This window comes from Onychostoma macrolepis, chromosome 15, assembly GCF_012432095.1.
Source record: "Onychostoma macrolepis isolate SWU-2019 chromosome 15, ASM1243209v1, whole genome shotgun sequence".
Taxonomy (NCBI): Eukaryota; Metazoa; Chordata; class Actinopteri; order Cypriniformes; family Cyprinidae; genus Onychostoma; species Onychostoma macrolepis.
This window is the reverse complement of record NC_081169.1, coordinates 18225588-18248919: the sequence shown is the minus strand read 5'-3', so window position 1 is coordinate 18248919 and position 23332 is coordinate 18225588. Positions and strand designations below refer to the sequence as shown.

General features: G+C 39.3%; 1 protein-coding gene across 9 annotated transcripts in view; it reads left to right on the top strand.

Moving 5' to 3' along the window:
• The window catches only part of brip1 (BRCA1 interacting helicase 1), a 70923-nt gene that overhangs the window by 10965 nt on the left and 36626 nt on the right, over positions 1-23332 (top strand). For all 9 annotated transcript variants that reach the window (XR_009274343.1, XM_058799255.1, XM_058799260.1 and 6 more), the window contains exons 7-14: positions 4668-4970; positions 13877-14098; positions 14770-14969; positions 15192-15324; positions 15421-15575; positions 16098-16266; positions 16373-16513; positions 16743-16904. Coding sequence is in view for 8 of the 9 variants with exons in the window: in XM_058799255.1 (XP_058655238.1) it covers positions 4668-4970; positions 13877-14098; positions 14770-14969; positions 15192-15324; positions 15421-15575; positions 16098-16266; positions 16373-16513; positions 16743-16904 (1485 nt within the window). In the remaining variant the exon portion in view is untranslated. The remainder of the gene's footprint in view (positions 1-4667; positions 4971-13876; positions 14099-14769; positions 14970-15191; positions 15325-15420; positions 15576-16097; positions 16267-16372; positions 16514-16742; positions 16905-23332) is intronic.

Sequence of the window (23332 nt, the reverse complement as noted above, 5' to 3'; positions counted from 1 at the left end):
GATTTGTCTCTTAGAAAGAGATGCATTAACGAAAACACTAGTGCGCTATTTATAGAGGCTACAGGGCTCGCAAAATCACTAGCCCGACGTCCCGGGGCTATTGTGTTTTCCAGTCGGGCTACCAAAATGTATCACTGCCTGCCCGACGGGCTCCTTAAATACAGATCTCCCGCGGGTCCTTATAAACTCTTGAAGTGAGTTGTATCAAATTTAAGGCCATAACAAGTTTTAAATACGTTAAATGTTATAAGAAATGTCTTAATTATAATTTCTAGAGGTCTTACAGTTGGGGACAGAAAGACAAGAGTCGCGATACGGCAGGATTAAACTTCAAAAGGCAATGATGTCATTGAATAAATATGAGCGCTGCACGTTTCAAGTCAATACGCGGCGCAGGATGACTTAATGTGAATGTATCTGGAGGGAACCGACTGTCCTCAGAAACGTGTCATTGGCATTTTAATTTCATTTTACCTATAATTCCTGATAAAGCAGCGTTTATGAGCGCGGAGCTGCTTTGTGTACAGCGTTTCCAGGGAAACCGCAACATTTCAGCGCTCCTAAAGCGCCACCTCGTGGCAGAGAATGAATCTGCATTTCCAATAAGCCTTTCTTGCTGTTTATGGTCAGATCGATGCAAATATCAACTTTTTAGGCAGCAAACACATAGAGTTGTAAATGAGAAAGAAGTTAATATGCCTTCTAAAAATTTAAACAATTAAGACAGTAATATTTATACATTTTAAATTAACAATTTATATGCTTGATTTATCCCTTTTCATAAAAATGGTCTATATAGCCTGAAATGCTGTTGTATAAGATTTTTGTTTTTGTGAAAACCTGTATCTGAACTGTAAATCATGTAATTTTATGGCTCAATACTGTATGTTACCATAGACATTGTCCAACCCCGCTCATTCTGTGTTCATTTTACTTGTGCAACTCTTAAAATGGGTCATAAATTGCCTTAAATTTATTTTTAAACATTCTGCAGATACCCTGTAAATAGTGAAATAAGATTCCTTCCTTCATATTTGTTGATATTTGTGTATTGAAAATATTTTTGATTTGACATTTAAACTCCAATCTGATTTTCTATATTTAAAAAAAAAAAATAAATTTAATTCGGGCTAGTTAAATAAATGTTCGGGCTACTAAAATCTGAAGAGTACCTGCCCGAAGGGCTACCAGGGATTTTGAAATTTTGCGAGCCCTGGGCTATATCTTCAACACCAAACATTTCTGCAGACTCTGTTGATCTTCTCCTTGATTCCTTTAACTCAAAAGTTAAGAATGTTATTGCTCATATTGCTCCTGTAAAAGTCAGTAAGAAGACTGGCAAACAGAAATCACCTTGGAGAAAATCAACAGCAGTTCAGAGTATGAAAAGACAATGCAGAAAAGCTGAGCGGATATGGCAGAAGACGAAACTTGAAATTCACTATAGCATCTATAAAGACAGCCTTCATGCTTTCAATGTGAACTAGCCACAGCTAGACAGACCTTCTTCTCAAACCTTATAAACAGTAACTTAAACAACTCTCGCACTCTTTTTGCTACTGTGGAGAGACTGATAAACACCCCAAGTCAGATCCCCAGTGAAATGCTTTCCGACAGCAAATGCAATGAGTTTGCTTCCTCCTTTTCTGAGAAGATCAATAACATCAGAAAGGTTAGCACATCTTCAAGTTATGCAGAGGTCACACAGATTCGACTGCAATTTCAAAAAAGAAGTAACTATGTCTGTTTTTGAAGCAATTGTTAGCAAAGTTTTGGAAGAAATAGTACAGCACCTTAAATCGTCAACCTGCTATCTTGACACACTTACCACATCTTTTTTCAAAAGTGTGCTTAACTGTTTAGAAGCAGATCTCTTAGAAGTGGTCAACGCCTCACTTCTTACTGGGACTTTTCCAAACTCCGTGAAAACTGCAGTTGTTAAGCCCCTTTTGAAAAAACGCAATCTTGATAACGCCATATTGAGCAACTACAAACAATGAACGACTGTATTTTTATTAACTAACATTAACAAAGATTAATAAAGAGTGTAATAAATGTAGTATTCATCGTTCGTTCATGTTAATTAATACATTAACTAACGACACTTATTTATAACGTATTTATACAAAATAATAATAATAATAATAATAATTGTTAGTCATGCATGCCTGGACAAAATCATGTAGGTGAGAGATGGGAAAAAATCATACACTCATCCTTGTAAAAGTCGCATTTTATTTTTAGATAGGTTATAAAATAGAAAGGTTATAAATGCTATTAATAAGCTCTGCATTATTTTTTACAGTCAAAACTTTGAATAGGTTTTTTAATAGAAATTGAATAGTGCTCTAGACCAGTTTGCTATTTACAGTTTCTTTGGCCTTGATTGATTTTTTTTAAACACGTTTTCTAAGCATATGTACAAGGGCTGTGCAATATGGATTAAAAAAAATCGCGATTGCTTTGATCAATTTTGCGATTTCGATTTTAATACAATTTTGACACACACAGACATGCTTTACAGTCATAAATGCATTCAGTGTGAATTTGAAACATGTTTCCAAAAGGAAACCAATTAGAGCTTTATCAAAAAGCTGTAACATGTCTCTAGAACAGACATAAGGGAAGATAATCACTAAGTAAAGGTCTAACAAAATGTCTCTAGAACAGACCTATGGCAAATATTACGGCTGTTTATCACAAACACATTTATCCATTATTTTGATTTCACATGCAAACGTTGTTACTGAAAATGCTTTTCAGCATTGTAATGATCTTTTATCACAGTACAGTAATACAAACTTTCATAGACATATTCACGTTTAAACTCAATAAATATAACTTTGTTTTCCAACCTCCACGAGTGCCATCTATTATTGCCTTGTTTATCTAAAAGTGCACTTTTGCTTGTTTTTAAATCTAGCCAAAAAGCCATGTGTAGACTGTGAAATAGTAGACTTTAATTATATGCATTTATGGTGTAATTACTACATTTCCATGTCAATCCATGTTAATTTTTACCGCAAACAATGTGCTGTCACTTTAATTCAGCGCGTGCAGCACAGCAAAAAGACTGTGCGGAAACGATCTTTGCACTGCTGCAGACACACCGGGTCTCAGAACTTCCAGGTCGCAGAGCGTACTGCCGGAGCGCAACAGTGTACAGTGTAAACTCTTTAAACCGTTAACATGGGCGCGGAAACAATACGCACCACAGACAGAGTATGGCATTACGTCTGTCTGTGCGCGGTCTGTTCTGTTCTCGCGCTACATTTGGGCATGCTACATTCTGATTGGTTTGGATAGCATACTGCGGGAGGTCGGGGACGCTATAAAATTGTGCTATAAAGCGATTTAGAAATTGTGCAAGCTCAAATCGTGATTTTATGACGATTTCGATTAATCGCACAGCCCTAATACTGCATGTACATTGCTGTTCAGAAGTTAGTGGTAGTTGTAAAAAAGATTTTAATCTCTTGTGCTCACCAAGCATTTATTTGATCAAACATACAGTAAAAGATTAATATTGTGAAATATTGTTACAATTTAAAGTTAACTGATTTTAATACATTTTAAAATGTATTCCTGTGATAGGAAAACTGAATTGTCAGCAACGATTATTCTAGTTTTCATTATCAAGCTTCTTAATAGTTTTGTGAAAACGTAGATCTTTTCAGTATTCTTTAATGAATAAAAAGTTCAAAAGAACATAATTTATTTGAAATAGAAATATTTTGTAACAGAAATACATGTCTTTGTCACTTTTGATCAGTTTAATTCATCCCTTCTGCATAAAAATTACAATACTGACCCCAAACTTTTGAACTGTATTGTTTTAACATTTTATCATGCTAAATTCGGCAGAACATTGCCATTCAGCAGAATTCTGCAGATATTTCTCACTAAAATCAGTATAGAATTCTGCTGAATGGATATAAGCATGGTAAAATGTTAAAACAATACAGTTCAGAAGTCAATCAAAAATCAATTTAAAAAAAACTGCTTACTCCATCTGCACCTACCTATCAGCAATGATTAGAAACCTGATTCATAAACATACAGGGAAAACCCACTAATCCTCAAGGCGAAGAAGTATTGACTCTGTCCAGTTCCTTTACAACAGTTCCTAAATTAAATATTCCAGGCATAGCAGTTCAGATATACTGCAGATTTAAACACTTCACAAGCTTTTCTTGTTTTATGCATGCAGTATTTCAGTACTCAGACAATAATGCCGTCTCCCACAAAATGAAGCAGGGATTCTCTGCTTGACACCAGCTATGGTACACATGAGTTGTGTGTCATTCCCATGAATGTAGGGGAAAGTGGGACAATTAAAATGCTCATACCATCCACAAGATCAGTTTCACCAACTAGAGCTGGCTGCAGGCAAGCATAGTCCTTTGTGTGAAAGCTGCAATTAAAGAGATCCAATCAGAGGAGCCAGTAGCATGAACAATGGCACGGTCTAAAATTACAGTCTTGCTTGGGGTCATTCTGTCTTGACTTATAGCATTTGCCTGTTATGTGAATGATTGTCTATATGACCGCTTATACAAAAGCCTTTTCCTGATCTGGACAAACAAGGCTGTAGCATTGCTTCAAGTAGGTTGTTTCTCTTTGTAATATTTATGCTTGATTTGTTTGTCTCTCTTTGTATTCCACAGTCTCCCGTGTCTTGTTCACTTTGTCCTTGCGCCAACCTCAAAGCAGGACAGAAAACGGTTGAAAAGTCCAAGGACAGTGATAAAGACAAAGAGGAAAGCGGAAGGAAAAAGATCCCAAAGATCTTCTTCGGCACTCGTACTCATAAGCAGATAACACAGATCGCACGGGAGCTGAAACGGACGCTTTACTCCACCGTGCCCATGACGATACTGTCCAGCCGAGATCACACCTGTGTACATCCCGAAGTGGTGCCTCATACCAACCGCAACGAACGCTGCAAGGAGCTGCTGGATGCTAAGAATGTGAGTTGGCCCCTTCCCAGGTTACTCCATGTGACATTGTAACCACCTTTGAGCACAGGTTCTTCATTCATCTGTCATCATTAGAGCCTCTCCGAGGGATAAAAGAGAGTAGACTTGGACATCTCCTGGTTCACTGAGTTCAAGGCCTGAACCCTGAACTCTGCCAATATTAGTGTTTGGAGAGAAACCAAAAGATCATCAATGAATCTCTTTTAGGGATGCTTATTTTAACCGTTAACCGACTGTACGAATTTTGACTGATTATTACTATCAGTTAAATGGTTTAAAAAGTCATTTATTTATTTATTTATTCAGTAGGCCAATTAATAAAAATATTTTAAAAGGTTTTCTGTATGGTTAAAATACACTATGCGTTTTTCAGGTCTTGTTTCAGTGAACCAGGAGTCTAAATCTAGTCTAAAACTACTCCTTTTAGTCATAAAGATAATCGGAATTGTAAAAGGTTTGCTTTTATTTGTGTACATTCACAATACAAACAAATCTTTGTGCTTTTGTAAAATAGGCCTAAAGAAAAATAGGATGCTGCTTTCTGCTGTTACCTTTCGCTCATTTACCGAAAATCTGCATACTAGGCTACTTGTTGCAGGTTTTTTTTCTTTCGTTTTCTTAATTTATTAAGTAAAAATATTTATTGTATAGGCCTAATTATTCATTTTATATATATATACACACACACACACACACACACACACACAGTGGGTACAGAAAGTATTCAGACCCCCTTAAATTTTTCACTCTGTTATATTGCAGCCATTTGCTAAAATCATTTGTTCATTTTTTTTTTTCCTCATTAATGTACACACAGCACCCCATGTTGACAGAAAAACACAGAATTGTTGACATTTTTGCAGATTTATTAAAAAAGAAAAACTGAAATATCACATGGTCCTAAGTATTCAGACCCTTTGCTGTGACACTCATATATTTAACTCAGGTACTGTCCATTTCTTCTGATCATCCTTGAGATGGTTCTACACCTTCATTTGAGTCCAGCTGTGTTTGATTATACTGATTGGACTTGATTAGGAAAGCCACACACCTGTCTATATAAGACCTTACAGCTCACAGTGCATGTCAGAGCAAATGAGAATCATGAGGTCCAAGGAACTGCCTGAAGAGCTCAGAGACAGAATTGTGGCAAGGCACAGATCTGGCCAAGGTTGCAAAAAAATTTCTGCTGCACTTAAGGTTCCTAAGAGCACAGTGGCCTCCATAATCCTTAAATGGAAGACGTTTGGGACGACCAGAACCCTTCCTAGAGCTGGCCGTCTGGCCAAACTGAGCTATCGGGGGAGAAGAGCCTTGGTGAGAGAGGTAAAGAAGAACCCAAAGATCACTGTGGCTGAGCTCCAGAGATGCAGTCGGGAGATGGGAGAAAGTTGCCATGGTGGTGGCAGCATCATGCTGTGGGGGTGTTTTTCAGCTGCAGGGACAGGACGACTGGTTGCAATCGAGGGAAAGATGAATGCGGCCAAGTACAGGGATATCCTGGACGAAAACCTTCTCCAGAGTGCTCAGGACCTCAGACTGGGCCGAAGGTTTACCTTCCAACAAGACAATGACCCTAAGCACACAGCTAAAATAACGAAGGAGTGGCTTCACAACAACTCCGTGACTGTTTTTGAATGGCCCAGCCAGAGCCCTGACTTAAACCCAATTGAGCATCTCTGGAGAGACCTAAAAATGGCTGTCCACCAACGTTTACCATCCAACCTGACAGAACTGGAGAGGATCTGCAAGGAGGAATGGCAGAGGATCCCCAAATCCAGGTGTGAAAAACTTGTTGCATCTTTCTCAAGAAGACTCATGGCTGTATTAGATCAAAAGGGTGCTTCTACTAAATACTGAGCAAAGGGTCTGAATACTTAGGACCATGTGATATTTCAGTTTTTCTTTTTTAATAAATCTGCAAAAATGTCAACAATCCTGTGTTTTTCTGTCAATATGGGGTGCTGTGTGTACATTAATGAGGGAAAAAAATGAACTTAAAGGATTTTAGCAAATGGCTGCAATATAACAAAGAGTGAAAAATTTAAGGGGGCCTGAATACTTTCCATACCCACTGTACAGGTGCTGGTCATATAATTAGAAGATCATCAAAAAGTTGATTTATTTCACTAATTCCATTCAAAAAGTGAAACTTGTATATTATATTCATTCATTACACACAGACTGATATATATTTCAAATGTTTATTTCTTTTAATTTTGATGATTAGAGCTTACAGCTCATGAAAGTCAAAAATCAGTATCTCAAAATATTAGAATATTACTTAAGACCAATACAAAGAAAGGATTTTTAGAAATCTTGGCCAACTGAAAAGTATGAAAATGAAAAGTATGAGCATGTAAAGCACTCAATACTTAGTTGGGGCTCCTTTTGCCTGAATTACTGCAGCAATGCGGCGTGGCATGGAGTCGATCAGTCTTTAGCACTGCTCAGGTGTTATGAGAGCCCAGGTTGCTCTGATAGTGGCCTTCAGCTCATCTGCATTGTTGGGTCTGGTGTCTCTCATCTTCCTCTTGACAATACCCCACAGATTCTCTATTTGGTTCAGGTCAGGCGAGTTTGCTGGCCAATCAAGCACAGTAACACTATGGTCATTGAACCAGCTTTTGGTACCTTTGGCAGTGTGGGCAGGTGCCAAGTCCTGCTGGAAAATGAAATCAGCATCTCCATAAAGCTTGTCAACAGAAGGAAGCATGAAGTGCTCTAAAATTTCCTGGTAGATGGTTGTGTTGACTGTGGACTTCAGAAAACACAGTGGACCAACACCAGCAGATGACATGGCAGCCCAAATCATCACTGACTGTGGAAACTTCACACTGGCCTTAAAGCAACATGGATTCTGTGCCTCTCCACTCTTCCTTCAGACTCTGGGACCTTGATTTCCAAATGAAATGTAAAATTTACTTTCATCTGAAAAGAGGACTTTGGACCACTGAGCAACAGTCCAGTTCTTTTCTCCACAGCCCAGTTAAGATGCTTCTGGCGTCGTCTCTGGTTCAGAAGTGGCTTGGTAGCCCTTTTCCTGAAGGCGTCTGGCGTGGTGACTCTTGATGCACTGACTCCAGCTTCAGTTCTCTCCTTGTGAAGCTCTCCCAAGTGTTTGAATCGGCTTTGCTTGACTGTATTCTCAAGCTTGCGGTCATCCCTGTTGCTTGTGCACCTTTTCCTACCCAAATTCTTCCTTCTAGTCAACTTTGCATTTAATATGCTTTGATACAGCACTCTGTAAACAGCCACACCTTTCAGTAATGACCTTCTGTGACTTACCCTCTTTGTGGAGGGTGTCAATGTTCGTCTTCTGGATCATTGCCAAGTCAGCAGTCTTCCCCATTATTGTGGTTTCAAAGAACAAGAGAGACCCAGAATTTATACTGTAGGGATGGTCATTTATTCAAACTCAAATGTAAATATTCTAATATTTTGAGATACTGATTTTTGACTTTCATGAGCTGTAACCTCTAATCATCAAAATTAAAAGAAATAAACATTTGAAATATATCAGTCTGTGTGTAATGAATGAATATAATATACAAGTTTCACTTTTTGAATGGAATTAGTGAAATAAATAAACTTTTTGGATGATATTCTAATTATATGACCAGCACCTGTATGTATGTGTATATATATATATATGTGTGTGTGTGTGTGTGTGTGTGTGTGTGTGTATATATTCGATTCACAGGCAACAGCTCTGGTGGACATTACTGCAGTCAGCATGCCAATTGCACGCTCCCTCAAAACTTGCGTCATCTGTGGCATTGTGCTGTGTGATAAAACTGCACATTTTAGAGTGGCCTTTTATTGTGGCCAGCCTAAGGCACACCTGTGCAATAATCATGCCGTCTAATCAGCATCTTGATATGCCACACCTGTGAGGTGGATGGAGTGTCTCGGCAAAAGAGAAGTGCTCACTAACACAGATTTAGACAGATTTGTGAACAATATTTGAGAGAAATAGGCCTTTTGCGTACATAGAAAAAGTCTTATATCTTTGAGTTCAGCTCATGAAAAATTGGGACAAAAACAAAAGTGTTGCGTTTATAATTTTGTTCAGTGTATATGTATTCTCTGCTTGCAGAAGCGCTGCAGGTGCGTGATGTGATATGATATGACCATGTGAATCCTCATGTTCTGTTGTTTGCTGCTTTTTGCGCATGTAAAATTAATCCCCGGAAAACAAATGGGTAACACTTTTTATTTTAGGGTCTCTTAACTAGTTGCTTATTAGCATGCATATTACTAGAATATTAGCCATTTATTAGTAGTAATTAAGCACATATTAATGCCTTATTCTACATGACCTTATTCTACATCCCTAATCCTACCCAATACCTAAACTTAACAACAACCTTACTAACTATTAATAAGCAGCAAATTAGGAATTTGAGGGAAAATTTGTAGTTAATAGTGAATAAGTGTTCCCTATTCTAAAGTGTTACCAACAATTGTTAGTATTTTTAAAGGGTTACAGACACTTATCCTTTCTAAAGTAATTCAGTTCTAATTTAAAATAATCTTGTTGGTTAACGGTTAATAATTGGTTAACGAGCGTTGGTTGTCAGTTAGGAGAAATAACCGAAATGAACATCCCTAATGTTTTTATCATGGTTGTACTAAAAACTCCACTTATATTTTGAGGACGTAAAAAAAAGTAATTCTCAGAAACAAAAATTCTGAATACATTAGGCCAAACAAGCTTAATGTATTACTAAAAGTACTTATTTTAAATTTAGCATGAGTTGTCAGCGCCGATAGCCTTGTGGACAGCGCTCCAACATACAGAGCTGTTGCGCTACGTCAGTTCTGATCTGTCCTGTCGTAATAAAGGTGAAAATGCCAAAAACAAACCTGATTCAAAAAATGAAATTAGCCTTTGTTTGGAATAACCCAAGTTTGATTTTAATATTTTTATCATTTTTCATATTCTAGATATTCTATGAATATTAAAATATTTTATCATAGAAATAAATAACATTTAACATTTTATAATATTTATTTCTTGTTACTGTTTGTACAGCAGTATAGATGCCAAAACATTGTAATTGTACTTATCTTGTTCAGTGCAATGATGACTTTAACCAAACAGAAAGTGGGGAAATCTTTCACATGGAATTCCTGATGCCTATTGGAAATGACTGGATTTTGCCCACAAAATCCACTGAACAACAGTAAATGTGGTCGCATCCTAACAGTTTCTGTCTGTAATGTTGGCCTGTTTTCTTTGGCTGCAAACAGCATTTGACTGAAGATGGTCAGTTTAGGTCAGGGGTTCTCAACCTTTTGCAAGCTGGGCCCCAGGCCCACATTATTATTATTATTATTATCATCGTCATCAGTAGCAGTAGGTAGGCCTATTATCATTACTAGGCTATTGTTATAATTGGCAGTAGCACCAGACTTCTAATGTGAGCTTGCAGACATTATTATTATTATTATTATCATCAGTATAGGCCTATTATCATTACTAGGCTATTGCTATAATTGGGAATTGGCACCAGACCTCTGATATTAATTTATGCTTTATTATTGTTATTATTACTAGGCCTAATAGTAGGCATCATCTGCATTTTTTACAGAAGCTTGCAGGTAGGTGATGTTAATGTGAGACCTGAGCCTGCTTTGTCTTGAAAAGATCCTCAATTCTTGGCTCAATGTTTGATAAACATAGCCTCAAATCATCCTCGATTTGTGCACGATTGCGGTATTTTGTTTTGAGTGCCGTCATTTTTGAGAATCCTGCCTCACACAAATATGTCGACGCGAAAGGAAGGAGAATCTTCAAGGCGACGTCACAGAGTTCAGGATATTCCTGCATCAATGCTGCCCAGAATGACGAAAGAGGGCAGGAGCTAAAGAGTTCCTTCAGTCTACTGTCACTCTTCAGCTCAATAAGCTGTTCCTGCATATTAATTGATAGCTCGTTTGCTGTGCACACAAACGGATCTCGAGCCCACGCAAAAGAGCGATAATCCTCTTTAAAGTACGTTGCAAATTGTTTTCTCATTGCTGATGGGTGCTCAGACACTGATTGAAATAGGGAGGAGAAATCGTGTGACGTGCCTGCATCAGTGATAAAGTCTGCAAGGCTGGGGAACATGTCGCAGTTCCCTCGACTGATGCGGCCATGCCAGAGGTCTAGTTTTTGTGTGAAGGCGTGCACTTTGTCTGCAAGGAGCAAAATATGAGTTTCGCGGCCTTGCAAAGACAGGTTGAGGCCGTTCAAGCGGTCAAATATATCGACCAAATAGGACAGAGACGCAAGCCACATAGTGTCATCCAGATGCTTCGCCAGATTTGATTTGATTTCTGTCAAAAACCACTTCACCTCCTCTCGCAGCTCATACAACCGCTGTAACACCCGCCCCCTGGAGAGCCAGCGAACTTCAGTGTGCAGAAGCAGCTGTTCGTGCCCTGACCCCATCTCCTGGCAGAGGACCCCAAACAAGCGAAAGTTTAGCGGCCGTGATTTGATGAGATTCATCATTTTCACGGATTGGTTCAGCATGGAGTCAAAAAGAACCGGCATTTTTTTTAGCAGCTAGTCAGTGCTTCGCGATGGACCATGCAATGTGTCCATTTCACAAGTGGAGCTACTTGCTGAACGCGAGCAGCTAGGCCACGCTCACGCCCCGTCATTGCTTGCGCACCATCCGTGCATAGGCCAACGCATCGGTCCCAAGCCAAACCATTTTCACGGATTTTTCACATCCGTAGCAAATATTTTGAGGTGTGTTTTTGACAATTGAGAGCCACCAAATGACGAATATGAAAAAACAAATACGACAGTTTCGGACTCAGTCAGGGTGCAACGACCTTAAACTTTTGAGGCTTGTGCAGCTTCTTGAGGAGAAATCAAACAAATGAGCGCCGTTTTCTAAAGTCTATGAGCGCAGCACACACAATTAACTAAATTGACATACTGCAGTTAAATTTCAAAATGTGGTGTTTTTATATTTATAACATTTGAATACAGTTCAGCAACATACATCACATGACCTGACGACCAAGAGAGCTGACAATTGACCATCACTTAATTTACCATCACCTCACGATTGAAAATGTGACACTGATTTCATATGACAGTTCAACAAACAAGTTAATAATATTAAGTCACTTACATTTTAGACTAAATAATGACTGTTTTGGTCTATTTTAGCAGCGAAAATAGATCCGATGAATCCAAACAAAGATCACAGCATAGCGCATCTCACAGCAACACTCAATCGTGTTTTGAATGATTCAGTGTTTTGAACGAATCGGTTGAGTCAAAGATTCAATGACCCATGCACAAACATCTGTCTCATTCTTGATGAATCGGCCGTTTGAACGAATCGTTTGAATGAACGACTCAATGACTCGCTTAATAAAACCGCTTATCACCTGCATTTGCGCTCACTATCGACAAACCAATCAAATTTGTTCAAAACTCTTTTTTTTTAAATCAGTCCAAACACATTTTAATTTTTATTCAGGAGTTATGTATATACAAAACTATAACTTTTTATGACAGTAGTTTAGTGAGTGTGCGCCCGGTTGAGAACCACTGGTTTAGGTGGTCCAAATTGGTGGTACATTACACATGGTGGAATGGTCTCTTTTTTTTTTTTTTTTTTGTGATAATGGTATTTTGTGTGTGTATAGCAAAAGATAACCCCTTCATCCACTATTTTCTCTGTACACTTCATCCTAAGTGTACAGGTCATGGCCTGTGCCCTATTCATCCTTAAGTGTTGGGCCTAAGTAGTGATCAACTCATCATGAATTTGTTAGCCATTGAAAGTCTTGAATTGGATCTTGTGAACGGAGATTGACCCACTCTTTTCTGTGGAACCAAACACCTTGTTTCCTGATCTTCACAGGAGCCTGCAGGCCAAACAGCAAGTGTGGCCACTTATTTTGTGAACCCTCTTCTCCTTTCACTGTAACACTGTCGTAAGAAAAGAAGACGAGCTGGCGACCCTGAAACGCAAACCCTCGATTTAAGGTTTCACAAACTTAATCTCCGTCACCAAAGCTGTAGAGAACAGTTGCAGGCGATAATATCCCCAATCAGTCATACAGACCTTTTTTGTTGTGCAGCCTTGTCAAAGGCTTCAAACACACTTTGTTCCAGTGGGAGCTTCGGTATTTTCCGTGTTGCTTAGTCTCTGACCATCGGGCAGCCCGCGTAATGATACCTATTATGCTGTCACCACAGGTGTCCATTCACCTCTCGACTGTGTCGCACCCCTGCACATGAAAGCGGGGAAGACCGTGCCGACAACCCCGCTCGGAGAGAGGAGAGAATGAGCTGTCGTTTTCCTCATCCTCCCTGGGGCCCCATCTCTTGTGTCTTTATATGAGCCCCACTCCGAGTCTTTATTCCGCTCTCCTGGTCTTACTGAATGGCTGAAGAGCATAGGCCTTTCAGACACTTGTCGTTAGGTCGCACACCCCTCAGCAGTGCCATCATCACCTTCATTAGAGTTGGAGGACAGGGGGATAAAAACGGCACGATCGGGTTGACATTTATCCTGTGCTCTCATTGACGGCTAATCCCTCTTTGAGTATGTATACTGGAAGCTGCCATCACCCTTTCAGCAGCATGTTACAGGTTCCAGTGAATCACGAAACAATGCACAGATGCTTCCCCTTTTTGCAGGAAGACACCTGCCTAAATAATTGTACAAAAATACAAGGAACTGTGTCCAATAAATGTGGTTTAATTGCATCAAAAATCCAAATTTTTTAATACAAGAACAGTTTATTGTATCAGTTCAAGCATTCCCTGGGATTCAAACTCACAACCTTGGTCTTGCTGGTGCTTGCTATGCATCTCAAACATTATTCATAAATAGTATTATTTGGGTGTGTTTATATATTTTCATGTTTTACAGGGTCTGTCATGTAGGTACTACCACAATGTGCATAAAATGCGTGATCAGAGCACCTTACAGTGGGTTCATGGGCTACATCAGGCCTGGGACATTGAGGATCTGGTCCGTCTTGGAGGTAAGCTGCGGTCCTGTGCTTACTATGCAGCTCGGGAGCTCATGCAAGATGCCTGCATTGTGTTCTGTCCTTACAACTACCTGCTGGACCCCCTCATTCGTGAAAGTGTGAGCATCAATGCATAAGCTACTATGTAATCTATATAATAAAATGTAAAATTTAGGGCTTTTTTGCTTTACATAGATTTAAGACTTTTTTGCTGTGTTTCAGAAAAAACAAATGAGGTGATTAATTTCTATTTTTGATGTGTGTATAAAAACACACTACATTTTTATATACATAATATAGTAATATATACACTAATAAATTAATACTTTTTTCAGCAAGGATGCATTAAAGTGACAGTTAAGACTTTTTTTAATGTTACTATAGGTTTCTGTTTTAAATAAATGTTGTTCTCTTGAACTTTCTAATTCTATTCACCAAATGAATAAAAATCAGAGTTTCCACAAAAATACTAAGCAGCAAAAACTGTTCTCAACATTGATAATCATAAGAATTGTTTCTGGAGCACCAAATCATAGATTAAATGGATTAAAAAGATATTTTTAATTAATTATTTTAAGTAGTATATATATTACAAAGAAATGTTTTCTATATATTTGATGAAGCAAATGCATACTTAAGAGACTAAAAACAATAACAGTCTGTTCACCCCTATTTTAAAGTAGTCAATTGAAGTTTTCGAATATGGCTGATGACACATTTGTTAGGATACTGTATTTGAAGGATTTCTGTATTTGTCCATATGGTGCTAACTGTCATGTTCCGCTGCCAGATGGAAATCAATCTGAAGGAGCAGATTGTGGTGCTGGATGAGGCTCATAACATAGAGGACTGTGCCCGTGAGAGTGCCAGTTACACTCTGAACCAAGCTCAGCTGTTGTTGGCGCGTGATGAGATGGATGGAATGGTGACACACAACATTCGGCGCGATCAACACAGGCCTCTGCTAGCCTTCTGCTGCAGCCTTGCCAAGTATGGCCCATCTTTTCACCAACAGTTTCTCATCTTAGGCAATAGGATATCCATATTCTGCTTCATCATGAGATGTAATATGTCAGAGATCTGCTTTCTGAAGATTCTTGATATTTCATTATTTGGACAAATCTGTAATTTGTTTTAACTTGAGAGCTTAATATTGCTCTTTGAAAGAAATGAAGTTAAATTCATTATGTTTGTTTCCTTACAATTATAAAGTTGGGTGCAGGAAAGCTGCAATAGCTTGGAGGAGCGTGAATATGAGTCTTCCTGTAAGGTCTGGACAGGGACCGAGATTCTTGGCATCTTCCATGGCCTTGGCATCACAGCAGACACCTTCTCTTTGCTACAGGTATCCTTCCTCCATGTATCTTCCTCCCCTTTGACCAGAAGGAGTATACTAACAGTCTATCCCCTTTTTTATCTGATTTGTCTCTGCTTTGTGTAGAAAAACCTGGCAGCGGTGTTGGAGAAGGAGGAGCGGATCGGGCTAGTGAACGGGAGAGAAGACGTGGTGCAGGTTCCCACCATCAGCTCCAACACTCAGTCAATGCTCAAAAGCCTCTTTATGGTGCTGGAATTTCTTTTCAGACAAAATTGCAGGTCATTATCACAAACTACCTATCATTCTTCTTACCTTACTATCTCTAAAACGGTTTTTGGCAGTGATTTTTAAAGACCCCTTGAAATCACAATTGGAGTTTTATGGCTTCTTGTCCGTGTCTTTTAGTTGTAAGGCTATCTTTATGCTGGTGTACTCCTAAAAGTTGACAAGATTTAAGTGTAAAATTTACAGAGGAACCATAAATTCAAAATAAACTGGAAGAAGTACAATGGAATTTTTTGCTACTGGTGTTTAAATCAGAGATGCTATTAAAACATTGCTGTCCTGATTCTATCATACTTGCAAGTCGCTGGATAGTGAGGGTTGGTGAAATTATTTTAATGACACAGTCTTCAGGAAACTATAATAAACTATAATATTGGCAGCAAAATCATCACAAATGTATGTTGAATGATTGACATGTCATTAAATCTTCTACTACATGCTCTAGAAAGCCAGTTTAGTTATTCTACATTCATCTGTTAGTTTTACTTGATTTTTATTTTCGTGAATATGTACAGGTTTGCAGATGATTACCGTGTGGCCCTCCAGCAGAGCTACATGTGGACCACCCAGCAGGACCTGCCTGATGCTCAGGGCTTTTTTGCACGACCCCAGCGTCGCCGACAGAGCACCCGCACCAAAACTCTGGTGCATACCCTGAGCTTTTGGTGCCTCAACCCTGCTGTGGTGAGAGCAACTGTTTTTTCTGTAGTACTTTTAAAATCTAATTTGGATGTTGTCAGTATGAGTATGAATCGTAAGCTGTTATGACTGGTGATGTGTGTCACGACAGGCATTTTCAGATCTGAGCAGCTCAGTACGGAGTATCGTGCTGACCTCGGGCACCCTCTCTCCCATGGGCTCCTTTTCCTCAGAACTGGGCATCAAATTCTCAATCCAGCTGGAGGCGAATCATGTAATCAACAAGTCACAGGTCACCGTTAGATATTTTAATATTAATATTTTTGTGGAAACGATTACTTCATTAACATAAAGTTAAAAAGAACAGCATTTATTTGAAATGGAAATCTTTTATTAAATTCTAAATGTCCCTGCTGTCACTTTTGATCAGTTCAGTGTGTCCTTGATGAATAAAACTTTAATTTCTTTTACGAAAACTTTTGAATAGTTATATAATAGTCGTGTATTGGTTTATGTTGCAGGTCTGGGTCGGTACAGTTGGTGCAGGGCCTCAGGGTCGTAAACTTTGCGCCACATTTCAGCATGCAGAGACATTTGCCTTCCAGGATGAAGTAGGGGCCCTGCTGTTGAAAGTCTGCCACACGGTGAGCAGAGGGGTTCTCTGCTTCCTGCCATCCTACAAGGTACGTACATCACTATTGTTCATACTTAGCAACTGCATAGCAATACAGTGCCAACTTTCTATTTCTTTGCTTATAAATAATGTGTGCAAAATGTAAAATTCTGAACCACCAGTTGTTGTTTTTTTACCGTAAGTCATGTCAGTTTGCTACTGCAGCTCTACAAAGCTGCCACTGGGAGGCCTTAGAGACCACAACTTTGCATTTCTGTAAACATGCTGATGTTTTCCATAAAATGCTATAAAAAATATTTTCTGCGTGCTGTGTAAGACTGTGGTTTCTGTCTGACATTCCGGTAAAGGATCCACTAAGCCATAATTCAAAAAGTAACTGTTACAGAATTCAATAGCAGTGGTCAGATGATGACCATATGCACTAGTATGTAGCCGTAATGTATTATGGATAATGAACAAAACCTTTGAGTGCTGGCTCATGGTTTTTCTGTATCCCTTTTCAAGTAACAGGTTCAATTATTGAAAGCAATTGAAAAATACTTTGTTCCTCATTGTTTGTTACGTTTAGTTCATGAATAATTCAGCCCTATTCAAGCTGCCTGTCATGATGTATCCTCAGAGGGATGAAAACCTTTCTTAAATATATCTGTGTGTGTATACATCTTAATGTTAATGTACATTTAGTATACTATTCCAATATATTTCATCCAAAATATTTAGCCTACCAGGATCATAGTATGCTTCCCCAACGTTAACACAAGAACCAGTTTCTTTACATATTGACCACATAAATTCCCTATTGTATATCATGTCCATGTATGAATGTTCCATGTGGATTAATATTTAATCTGGAAACTGAGCAGTTTAGGGACTCATTGGAGACTGTAGAGGTTCTGGAGCCTGACAGTCCCGTCTGAGGAGGAGCAGACCATCTGTAGTCTCCAGACACCTCTCAACACTCGTGCTTGATCCCTATCTCTCCACTTCAAGGGACCATGTCGATGTGTGTCTGTTCTGGCTATTTGTCCACATGACACCAGTTTTTCTGTACCACCCTCAGGCCCCTCAACAATATCATTCAGAACTCACACAAATAGAAACGCAAGCGCTTTATGGTTCTCAAGGCGTGGTTTTGGACCCTGTTAACCACATTGCCCCATGTTGTCTGGCATTACCTCATGACAAGAAGGGCTAAACGGCTAAGAGGGCCTGCTTATTAAATGTGGGCTAGGAAAGGTGAAAAGATCTTGTGGAAACGCAGGATGCTTTTAAAGCAGATTAAGATAAGGGCCATTAGAACTGACGTCGCCAAGCTGTCTGTGTGAAGATGCATCTAAACTGGCGCCTGGCGCTTGAGGTGGGGTGAAAAGGAGGGGTTGGTGGATGTATCTGTACAACTTTCATCCTCTCAAAGTCAAAGTGCTCTACAGGGGGTCTGAGCATAGGCTATGAGCCCCCAAGGCCTCTCAGCATATTGTCTGCGGTATCAGTAAAGGTACTACAGCACATGTGATTCAAGGGATTTCTATTACAGAGATACTGTATTTATTTATATAACCATCTTATGTTTTTTATTTTTACACACACACATATATATCCACCTTTTTCCTAACGAGCCTACTGCATTTTAAATTATAGAAGGCATTTCTGGTTTGGGAAAGTTCCACTCAGAAAGACTGCAACAAATCATAGGATTGTGCTACAAAAAATCTTTATTTGTCATTTTTCACTGAGTGAGCTGTAAATTTTCATTCAGTTTCTATTTTCAGAAGTCAGGATCTTTAGGAGTTATTCATGGTATGTTGAAAGTAATTTGTGAATGCTTTTACTCTTTTAAATTTCCTTTTAATGATCGATGGTTAAAGTGCGAGTAAAATAATGTCACCTCATTGTATCCAGTTTTTGAAAATGCTTATTGCGTTCATAGATCGAAACTTTTGTTGATTGTGTACAGTGTAAACAGAAGTTACTCCCATAATATGTGTAGGAGAAAGGTGGATATAATTTAAAGATTTTGAATTTGTATATTTTTATATAAATGGACCATATATTAGCAGCAGTGCTGAATCCCACCACTAACGTCTCTTTTCTCAGACAGTTCACATGTTTACTTATTAGCTGGAGGAAGTGAGATTGTTCTGCTCAAACTCTGTCCATTTCAGATGTGTATCAAAGTAAATGTTTATGTACTATGCTGTCATGCCACTGTAAAGTGTGTAACTCTTTCTTTAAGCTGTCCATTAGTGAGGCAAGCCCTTATTCCAGCTATAGCTCTTGACTAGATAACAACAGATCCATACTTCAGCAGATCTTGTTCTTTATCTGTGGAGTTCAGTTCTCAGTGTTGGCCTCACACTAATGGCCTGCTCCGCGTCAGCACTGAAGAGTGTGGGTGCTTGCAGGCAGGTGGCAGGGGCGCCACTCTGCTCCGTCCTTGGCGTGATCGTCACTGTGATATTTGACAGCTGAATTATTTACAGCAGCTACACGTCTTCTCCTGCCGCCACCAGGGCCCTATGTTTCATTTATGCCACCCTACAACCAAGTTTGTCCATTATTTAGAAGCCTTTTGCAAAGAAAAAAAACAGCAATGTGTTGCCACATGACAGAATTGGCGTCAAGGTTGGAGGAAAATAGATAAAGAGCAGTGTAGGTGGCAGAGGAAATGAGAGCGAGAGAGAGAGGATGCACAGAGTTGTGCCTCCCAGTGCCACTTCACCACAATGTCCCCTCGGAGAACTGCGTCCGGTCGACTTAATCTAGCATGGTGACACAAGCTGAGTGATGCATATATTTAGTCGACTAACCACAATGAATTATTCACCTTTTGTTGTGCCTGTGGATGTTCGCTAGATAGTCTTCACTCCACTTTGTTTTATCAACAGCTTCTCTAAATGTTAACCCATTCTTCTGCAGACATCTCTGAGATGTGACCCTTGTCTCTTTACTGTCAAAGGCAAAAACATTCACATGTACACCAACAGTTTGATTATTCCCAATAGTTAGAGTAGGGATTTACTGAGATTAAGATGGCTACGGTCATTTGTACATTTTTTAAATCAAATAGTTTAAATCTAAGCATTCCATTTAACATGAGATATTTATGCATCCTAGGATTTTATTTGTTTGTTTGATTATTATCTTTTTTGTGCTTTTAATCACCAATGTTAGGACTCCCATTTTATGAAAAATGGCAAAAAATAAGGGTATTTTGTGTGTAGACACAGACAAAACTTCTATTGGGTGATTAGATGACAAATACAAGGGAAGATGGAACCATGAAAAAATACTACATAATTTAATACAATGTTTTGATATTTACTATTGTAACAGGTATTACCTGTTAGAGAAGTGGATTGACTTAAGTTACATGACATTTGATTCACTTCTGTCTCCTTTTTATGTACAGGATTATCTGAGAGTCACCTCTTTGTAAATATAATTGACTATGTAAACAATGTGTCTGTTGTCGATCTGCTGCAGATAATGCTAGTCAGCCACAGAGTTCTGAAGACATGAGATTCTAGTCTGCTGTAACAGGGCCTTGAATAAGACATGAGAGTGGGTCACTGATGTTGTGTGCTCCCAGCCCTCGGGAGCAGTGTGAGAGACAAAGTGTCAGAAATGGGGCTGCATACACCTCATACACTCATACTGATGGTTAAATGTAGCCTGGTACTTTGTTGTCAAGCACTCTCACACTTCACTGTAATATTATCATTGGAAATCATTATATTAGCACTTTAAACCTTTTTTAATCTGAAATTAAGCAGTCATTCTCCAGATTTACACAATAAAATGACAACATGAGGTTAAATGCCTCTTATCATTTGTCGGAGCTTGTTTGGTACTAGTGCGTTCATGTCGTTTTTGAGCACGCCATCTGTTTGATGGCACTGTCACTGACCTCAGAGAGGGATGGTGTAGGGTCACTTCTGCCATGTTTGTGCACCTGAGCCTCAGCCAAGTGTGCAGATTGACATTTTCATTCTGCTGTGTCCTGGTCTAGGCCCTGTGGAAACAGCGCTGCTCTTGTCAGATAATGCCTATGAATTAGGCATGAAGGCCATGTGCTCATCCCATCACCACCACCCCCACAAACTCCCATTCCTTTTCTTTGTCCAAACATCTTAAAACACAAGTGCACACTTGCAGTGGCTAATTTCATTTGGCAACATTGGATGCTGTCCATTTATTCCGTCATTGTTTTTGTTTGATAGATCGAATGTGAGGAGGTGTTACGGTATAATAGTTACTGTATATACAGTGAGGAAAATAAGTATTTGAACACCCTGCTATTTTGCAAGTTCTCCCACTTAGAAATCATGGAGGGGTCTGAAATTGTCATCGTAGGTGCATGTCCACTGTGAGAGACATAATCTAAAAAAAAAAATCCAGAAATCACAATGTATGATTTTTTAACTATTTATTTGTATGATACAGCTGCAAATAAGTATTTGAACACCTGAGAAAATCAATGTTAATATTTGGTACAGTAGCCTTTGTTTGCAATTACAGAGGTCAAACGTTTCCTGTAGTTTTTCACCAGGTTTGCACACACTGCAGGAGGGATTTTGGCCCACTCCTCCACACAGATCTTTTCTAGATCAGTCAGGTTTCTGGCCTGTCGCTGAGAAACACAGAGTTTGAGCTCCCTCCAAAGATTCTCTATTGGGTTTAGATCTGGAGACTGGCTAGGCCATGCCAGAACCTTGATATGCTTCTTACAGAGCCACTCCTTGGTTATCCTGGCTGTGTGCTTCGGGTCATTGTCATGTTGGAAGACCCAGCCTCGACCCATCTTCAATGCTCTAACTGAGGGAAGGAGGTTGTTCCCCAAAACCTCGCAATACATGGCCCCGGTCATCCTCTACTTAATACAGTGCAGTCGCCCTGTCCCATGTGCAGAAAAACACCCCCAAAGCATGATGCTACCACCCCCATGCTTCACAGTAGGGATGGTGTTCTTGGGATGGTACTCATCATTCTTCTTCCTCCAAACACGTTTAGTGGAATTATGACCAAAAAGTTTCATCTGACCACATGATTTTCTCCCATGACTCCTCTGGATCATCCAAATGGTCATTGGCAAACTTAAGTCGGGCCTGGACATGTGCTGGTTTAAGCAGGGGAACCTTCCGTGCCATGCATGATTTCAAACCATGGCGTCTTAGTGTATTACCAACAGTAACCTTGGAAGCGGTGGTCCCAGCTCTTTTCAGGTCATTGACCAGCTCCTCCCGTGTAGTTCTGGGCTGATTTCTCACCTTTCTTAGGATCATTGAGACCCCACGAGGTGAGATCTTGCATGGAGCCCCAGTCCGAGGAGATTGACAGTCATGTTTAGCTTCTTCCATTTTCTAATGATTGCTCCAACAGTGGACCTTTTTCACCAAGCTGCTTGGCAATTTCCCGTAGCCCTTTCCAGCCTTGTGGAGGTGTACAATTTTGTCTCTAGTGTCTTTGGACAGCTCTTTGGTCTTAGCCATGTTAGTAGTTGGATTCTTACTGATTGTATGGGGTGGACAGGTGTCTTTATGCAGCTAACGACCTCAAACAGGTGCATCTAATTTAGGATAATAAATGGAGTGGAGGTGGACATTTTAAAGGCAGACTAACAGGTCTTTGAGGGTCAGAATTCTAGCTGATAGACAGGTGTTCAAATACTTATTTGCAGCTGTATCATACAAATAAATAGTTAAAAAAGCATACATTGTGATTTCTGGATTTTTTTTTTTAGATTATGTCTCTCACAGTGGACATGCACCTACGATGACAATTTCAGACCCCTCCATGATTTCTAAGTGGGAGAACTTGCAAAATAGCAGGGTGTTCAAATACTTATTTTCCTCACTGTATGATAGACTCTGATGATACAATAGATACAAGAGATAGATGAGATAAGATACACTACAGATATAAATATAAAAATTTGTATTTAGTTTACATTAATTTTATATTCATCTTCCTGTGGCCAATTCCATTCAAATTCCATCTCACAAATTAAAAAGGAGCTAATTATCTATTTCCAAACTTGAAAAATATGAAGTCTGTAATGAGTCTATAGAATTGAACAGCTGGTGATAATCTTGAGTTTCTAGCTCACTGCTGACTGGCTCGTCTTTTGGTTTTTCAAACTACGGCTCTAGTCTGTCAAGATGAGGGATGTGGAAAATGTGCCTGTAATGAAATGACTGCGTAGAAGCAGACATAGAGTGATGTTTACTCACAGTGTCTGTGAGATAAAAGCATTAGGACCATTACCCTTTGAGCCAAGGGACTCCTGGAGTGGCACTGTATTGTATTTCGCCCGCTTTTATAAGGCCTTACAAATTACAGCTCTGGGAATATAAACAACAAGCTTATACAAGGAGTCTTTGTGCTTGCATGTGTCCCTGTCTTTTAAGGGCCAGCTTTTTATTATCAGGTTACGCTCAGGTCATCATCGGGTTACACTTCAGACCAGGCACAAATTAA